The sequence below is a fragment of the Adiantum capillus-veneris genome, chromosome 27 (genome assembly GCF_014529385.1).
Source record: "Adiantum capillus-veneris isolate H3 chromosome 27, ASM1452938v2, whole genome shotgun sequence".
Classification (NCBI taxonomy): Eukaryota; Viridiplantae; Streptophyta; class Polypodiopsida; order Polypodiales; family Pteridaceae; genus Adiantum; species Adiantum capillus-veneris.
In genome coordinates this window covers 118,573,662-118,580,760 of record NC_140957.1, presented here as the reverse complement: position 1 = coordinate 118,580,760, position 7,099 = coordinate 118,573,662, and the positions used below count along the sequence as shown (strand labels likewise).

The 7,099-nt window shown below is 43.4% G+C and overlaps 1 protein-coding gene across 3 annotated transcripts; it reads left to right on the top strand.

Annotated features, from left to right (window-relative positions):
• Positions 1 to 3,765: 3,765 nt before the first annotated feature.
• LOC147422638 (ricin B-like lectin R40G3) lies at positions 3,766 to 5,583 on the top strand. Of its 3 annotated transcripts, XM_086503420.1 has the most exons (5): positions 3,766 to 4,314; positions 4,596 to 4,718; positions 5,045 to 5,131; positions 5,232 to 5,265; positions 5,350 to 5,583. In XM_086503420.1, the coding sequence occupies exons 1-5, from the start codon at positions 3,814 to 3,816 to the stop codon at positions 5,370 to 5,372; spliced, it is 768 nt and encodes a 255-aa protein (XP_086359546.1). In that variant the 5' UTR covers positions 3,766 to 3,813; the 3' UTR covers positions 5,373 to 5,583. The 3 variants fall into 3 exon arrangements, with proteins under 3 accessions (XP_086359546.1, XP_086359544.1, XP_086359545.1); XM_086503419.1 differs by having other exon boundaries at positions 3,771 to 4,314; positions 5,045 to 5,265; XM_086503418.1 differs by lacking the exon at positions 5,350 to 5,583 and having other exon boundaries at positions 3,769 to 4,314; positions 5,045 to 5,269.
• The last annotated feature ends 1,516 nt before the right edge of the window (positions 5,584 to 7,099 follow it).

Sequence of the window (7,099 nt, the reverse complement as noted above, 5' to 3'; positions counted from 1 at the left end):
GCTCCCACTTGTCGTACGACTACTGTGCATTTTCTATGTGCATTGGCAGCTCATTTTGGTTGGGATGTACATCAATCAGACATTGTTACTGCTTTCTTGAATGGTGACATATTTGAGGAAGTTTATGTAACGCAGCCTCGCGGTTTTTTCATAAAAGGACAAGAGGACAAAGTGTGCAAATGTAACAAGGCTTTGTATGGGTTGAAGCAATCTCCTCGTGCTTGGTATGAGAAAGCTGACGCTCATTTGGTTAAACGAGGCTTTTGTAATAGTCCAACAGAAAGCACATTGTATGTAAAGCGTGAGGGTGATGTACTTCTTATTGTGGTTCTTTATGTTGATGATTTGATGATCACTGGACCAAATGAGAGACATATTGCTGAATTTAATGCTGATTTGAATGCTACTTTCAAGATGAAAGATTTGGTGCTGTTGCATCATTATTTGGGTATACAGTTTAAGCAGTGTGATGGTGGTATTGCCTTGTGTCAGAAAAGTTACATAGAGACATTGCTATGTAAGTTTGGACTTGAGGATTGCAAACCTATTGCCACTCCCATGGAAACAGGTTTGAAGTTGAGTCTACATGATGCTGGTGATCCTGCTGATGTCACTCTTTACGAAACTGCTGTTGGCTACCTCATTTATGTATGCAACACGAGGCCGGATATTTAGTTTGCAGTCTCACAGGTCAGGAGATTTATGCATAGCCCAGGGTCTAAGCATTGGCAGGCTGTCAAGAGGATTTTCCGCTACCTTAGTGGCACTTTACATCTTGGCTTGTTTTATCCCAAGGGGGGATCATCATCCGCCAGACTTACATGCTTTTTTGGACTTAGATTGGGCTGGTTGTTTTGACACGCGAGTGTCCACAAGTGGTTTTTGTTTCATGCTTGGCAGTTCATGTATATCATGGTTGAGCAAGAAGCAACCTACTGTGGCCACTTCGAGTTGTGAGGCTGAGTACAGGGGAGTCTTCACAGCTACGGTTGAGTGTGTATGGCTCATACGCCTTATGGATGATTTGGGTGTTGGACAGGACACTGCCAACACTATCTACACTGAAAGTCAGAGCGCATTGGCAAATGCGAGGAACCAGACTTACATGCTTTTTCGGACTCAGATTGGGTTGGTTGTTTTGACACGCGAGTGTCCACAAGTGGTTTTTGTTTCATCCTTGGCAGTTCATGTATATCATGGTTGAGCAAGAAGCAACCTACTGTGGCCACTTCAAGCTGTGAGGCTGAGTACAGGGGAGTCTTCACAGCTACGGTTGAGAGTGTATGGCTCAGACGCCTTATGGCTAATTTGGGTGTTGGACAGGACACTGCCAACACTATCTATACTGACAGTCAGAGCGCATTGGCAGATGCAAGGAACCCAGTTTTTCATGCTCGCACAAAGCACATTGAGGTGCATTACCACTGTGTCAGGGAGAGGCTCTCAGCAAAAGAGACCAGCTTGGCTTATGTGCCAACACAGGACAACCTTGCAGATCTTTCCACAAAGGCATTGTCTCGTGAGAAGCTGGAAGCTTTCCGCAAAGCTTTGGGCTTACTCCCCTTTGTGGACTGATCCTGTCCTGAGGGCATGGCACTTCCCTTTACTCATGTGCCAGCTCTCGTTCACTGCATCACTCCAGGGGGGATTTGTTACCATATACATGTGGTAGTGATGTGTATCTTTCCATTGCACACTAAGTAACACACTCTCTATTGTGTGCCTTGAGCTTCCTTTGTCTTCTCCAAGCTGTGTGTGTTTCTCCGCAACCCTAATTCCAACACAAAAATCCATAATATTGGGTTTTGTGAACACCCGTGCTGTCTGAAATGATGGCTTCATCTATACTCCTTGGTAGAGATAAGCCCTTACGAGTTTAAGACATTCAAAAAACTCAACTTGATCTTCACACTTAAAATGTGGAGTGCTAAAATAATGCCGAAAAAATCACTAACGGCAAGACTTTGGCTTGTCCATTAGAATCCATGGGTACGCTCCAGAATAGAATTGTTCGATCTTGAAAGCAATCTCTAATGGATTACAAACAGATGGCTCTTAGCCATTTCAAAATAGGTGGCAATAGATGGCTTTTAGCTATTCCTGTTACCGTATTGACATAGAAAGATTTCAATAAAATCATGCTTAGTTTCACCTTCCCCGCATAGAAGTTGTATGCCCCTTGCATATTGTCCACTGCAGACCATGTCTGTGTCATAGCTTATTCTATAAGCGTACAACAGTGTGCGTGTACAACGCTTTTGTAGAGAGAGGTACGATAATTCACATCTGGACCCACCTAGCGCACATGTGGTCATGACTGTACCAGAGTGACTTAGGCATGGCACTTTGTCTGTGAAACATAAAAAATATGTTTGAAAACATCCATAATTGAGCTCGTCCTTGACAGAGTAGCTAGTGCTATAGCGGAAGCGTATACAATGATGGAGTGTCCTACGTCCATCATACTAGTAGGCCATGCATACATCTCAAAAAAATAGAATAATAAGCCCTTGGCTTCAATGAAAGTCTCAACCATGTGAGCCCTTGGGATTGAATAGCTTAGTGCGGCTAGGAGCCGAGGGCCATGCATAAGTTAAGGGGTCCTACTTGCAAGGGCCAAGGGCTATAAGTAGGGAGGTTGGGAGGAGAACGATATGCCAGTCCACCCTTTGGTCTTACAACGTGTGTGAGAGGGAACCCGCTTTCCAAAACCTCTTCCTCGGCCTTCCCTTTTCCCCTTCCACTAATACACCATTTTTCCATTTTTTTCCCAGCTGGTACCCCCTACTACTAGAGTGCTCAACTTTTGCTCACATCCGAACTTGTTTCCCTCACATTTTCAACCATGACTCAGACCTACATACTTCACATTTGACCTTTGAGGACAATATTAAAATCCCCCCCCCCCCCCCCCCCCCCCCCCCCCCACACACACACACACACACACACACACACACACACATCCCATTGATTCCCAAGCCTAATCTGTTCAGAAGGAATTCATGGGCAGGTTTGGGTAGGTTTGACATACACTCGAGTACATGCATGGTTCAGGCAAGGTGGTTAGAGCATGTGTCGCTTGTCCCTCAGAGAGGAGTGTTGATGTCCTCACGACATGACTTAGGCTACGAAGAGTGGGAATGATGGGAATCCATGGACCATAGGCTGTCCATAGCTACTGATGCCAAAATGTCTTGGGTACGTTTTGCACAGGTGCTGTGACAACATTTTGCTATCGTCGTCATAATTATTGTCCTTTATTTGCAAACAAAGCCCAAGCTTTGCAACTCTGCTAAGATTGGCCAATTTACAGTAACTTTGCCCCCCCCCCCCCCCCCCCTCTCTCTCTCATCCTTTTCACCCTTTCTCTCTTCTCTTGCTCTGCCTTTTCAGTGTAGTCAAGAACGCTAGCCAAGAGCCAGTTTCCCTGGAAGCTGCTGGTTGCCAACCAGTTGCGAACGATTTCTATTCATGTGAAGGGTTTTTGAAAATTGGTTGGCAACGAGTTGCCAAACCTCAGAGTAGGAGCAAGTTGGGAACTGTAGAAAACGACAAGGTGACAAATTTTAGTGAGGGGAATATTTTTTGCAGTCTTAATACAGTTTAAATCCAGAAATGGATTAGCTTCTCCAGCTATCGCATGAGTCTAGTGCAACCCAACTCCCATGTGAACTAGCTCCAAGATCACTCCGCCCCGCGTCGCGTTCACGCACATCAATCTATTTTTTCTGTCCTACACTGTTCGCTCCCTTTTCACTCTTTTATATTTGGCTGCTGCTTGCGAGATGTACACACACACTACACTCGGAAGCCATGGAATTTCCTCACAGATCAGGCGACGAGGGGCACCATCATCATCCACACCCTTCTGACTACGACAACACAGAGAAAACGCACGCCATGTTTCCTCACAGAGGTGCCGAAGAGGGCCACCATCACCACCCCCACTATTACAGCAGACCAGAAGAACAAGCAGGCGGCGGCCATGGCTATGAACACCCTTCCGTCTATGAGCCCAAGCGGACTGATCCCTACGCACACCCATCCGCTCCCTTTGAACGTAACGCTCCGCCTGCAGGTCCTTATGGCACACATGACTCCTCAGGCCCTTACTACCCTCACCCTCACCATCACGAGCTGCATCCCACCCCTGCACCTTTTGTTCCCGAGGTTCCATCCCCACATCATCATCAGCCTCTGTTACCACAAGGCCAGCTTGTCCGTGTTTTTTGCCAGAAAAATCAAGCTTTTAACCTCGCTGTGGAGCATAATAATATTATCATGAAGGCTGCGAACACAGAAGATGAGGCGCAGGTTTGATTCAAACTTTAGTTCTTCCTTTGAGCTTCTTCATGCAGCCGCAGGACGATGGAGCTTACGGGAAATTCTGTACATTTTTCTGGTTATGATTTTGTGCATGTGTATTTGTCTTCAGTCAATTTTAGTTAATTGAATCTATGCCATGGCAAAGATAAAGTAAGTGCAGAGTTTTGTGTTATGAGCGTGATTAGGAAGTGAGCCTAGATCAAGCAGTGCACATAGTGAACTAGAGGGTTTTGTAACTGTTGCTGTTGGTGATCTTGGGTTGTTTGCAGCAATGGATTAAAGATGAATCTTATGGCATGCGCATCAAGGACAACTACGGCTATTCTGCTTTCTCTTTGGTAAACAAGAAGACCGGAAAGATTCTCAAACATCCCAAGGCGAAGGGCCACCAGGTTATAAGCTTTTTTGGTTTTCTGAATGGTAAAGCAAATATAGTGTCTGTTGAATTTAGTCAGATTACATTAGTATAATGTGGATTTATCTCTATATATGTGGCCACATGTGAATCGAGGAAAACAATACGGGCTACTAAGCCTAGTGGCTATTCTTAATCAAAGCATCTTTAAGATCATTTTGGCTGTTTTATAGATCTCGTTGACAAAAGATTTGCCCAAAATTTCTAAATTTTGTGGTCATAAGAGAGAACTTCGCCAGAAATACATTGTAGTTTGTAGTACCATGCGAGAACGAGTGATACAGATTTTAGCTTATTTTTCAGGTGCTTTTGATGGAATACCGGCCTGATATTAAAGATGATGACATTCTCTGGTCCGAGAGCCAGGACTTTGGGGAGGGTTTCAAGACAGTTCGTTGTGCTAGCGACACACTTCTCAATTTAACTGTGTTTGAAGGGGCGAAGTCCATACGCAATGGTTCTGCCTTGGTTCTCGACACATGGCATAAAGGGGATCATCAGCTCTGGAAGCTCTTTCCACTGTGGTAAGGGCAAAAACATGTGCGTGGTAATTATGCTCATTTCGGAACCCTATTTTACTAAGAGAAAATGTGTCTTTTTTTCCCCAGAGTTCCTGCTTGGACAACTCTAAATGAAGTAAAGTGGCCGCATGTTTCCATGCACTCACATACGATCGAATTGTATTGAAAGCCGCACTGTGTTATTTAAGTATATGGAGACTTGTTTTGGATAGAATCCCATGCAAAGTGTAAGGCAGAGCTGTTTTATTGCAGCAACAGCGTTTTGATTGGTTGTCTTAAAGTTGATGATGCATATAACTATATCTATAATTGGTTAGAACACTCTCAAAAGTAGTCGTCTTAGCTCCAAGCTTAGTACATCTGTTTGCATGGCTAGGGTGGCCCAATATTGTGCAATGCTCTCTCTCTCTCTCTCTCTCTCTCTCTCTCTCTCTCTCTCTCGTATGGTAGGTCGGTTATCCCAATTTCCTTTGGAGTATCAGGTCTTGAGTTCAAGATACATCGGCTTTTGATAGAGATTGTTTCTACGACGCTAAAATTCCTTCTCTTCTTCTCTCTCTTCTCTAGTGTGGTAGATTAGTTATTCCACTCCCCATATGAGTATCAAGTCTTGAATTCAAGACTTGTTGGCTTCGGATAGATCTTTGAGGTCTCTTTTGATTGTTCCAATGATGTTGAAATTTCTCTTCTCCTCTCTTGTTCTCTCACATGCATGTGACTTCTAGCTAGTCTTTTAGGGGTTTTTTTGTCATGCTGGTGTGTGTCATGGGAGGACTTTGGAAGACCTTAGAGAAGGATACATACCTGTAGTCATTTAAGTTGCTTGAGCCATAACATTATATTCACCATTTTCAGAAGGCTTAACGATGAGTTTGTGTTTTAAGTTACTTGAGTGGCTTGGGCCACTATGGATGGATTGTGCAATATCGGTTATAGATCTACTATGGCTCAACAAACCCAAAACATCCTATATCTTTGAGGTCCTACATGATAGAGAGACAGTGTTGGTATAGTGGAGAGAAAATTAATTGTAAAAAAAACAAAGAAGAGCAAGTAGTCACAAAAGTGGCATTTACATTTGGCAGTATATGCATTGAGGCCCAAAATTGTAGACCTGCATTGCCCACATGCCCATAATTTTTATGACGACGGAGATGGGTTTGTATTTAGTGGTTTGCACATAAATTGATAACCCTTCAAGATGGCATTTTTAGTGTGGAAATGTATATATATACTTAGCAACTCAGGTGATGTGCTAGCTCTAATAATCCCTTGAAATGATTTTTTGAGAGGAGATATTCCCCAATTTGTTTATCGTTTTCATGCAATCTTGGTGCTAATTTACTTCCGATTTGGAAGCTCAACAATTTCTTTCATTTTGAGTGAGATATTGGTGATGGTAAAAGTTTAAAAAAAGCCTTTACTCTTGTCCACTTTGCATTCTATATCTCTTGCATGTAACTCCTAGAGGTTAATGTGCATAACATCGTGTAGATTGTGTGATCGAGAATGCCTCAACCTGTAAGGCTATGGGTGACATGGTGGAACCTAAGTTTCCCATGATTGTTTGGACTCCATGCACTATCTTGACTTTGGATGTGGGAAAATTTCCATATATAATGCCTATTGTGTTAAATGCCACCAGGATAGCCGCATTCTTTTGCATGAAACATGAGGCATTGGCTATACTTAGGAGGCACATCTCACTTAAACATAGTACGGCCATCAAAGATCAGGTTAGCATACATGTATCCCGTTTTACAGCAACTCCTTGCACCAAGCGATTCATTGGTTGAGTACATTTTTCTTTTGAATAGGCTGATTTGATTTAAGTGAA

Excerpts from the sequence above, each read along its gene's own strand:
- LOC147422638 (XM_086503418.1), top strand. The coding sequence starts at position 3,814 with ATGGAATTTCCTCACAGATCAGGCGACGAGGGGCACCATCATCATCCA. Across the intron at positions 4,315-4,595 it reads ACACAGAAGATGAGGCGCAG|CAATGGATTAAAGATGAATC; the intron begins GTTTGATTCAAA and ends GGTTGTTTGCAG. Across the intron at positions 4,719-5,044 it reads CCAAGGCGAAGGGCCACCAG|GTGCTTTTGATGGAATACCG; the intron begins GTTATAAGCTTT and ends CTTATTTTTCAG.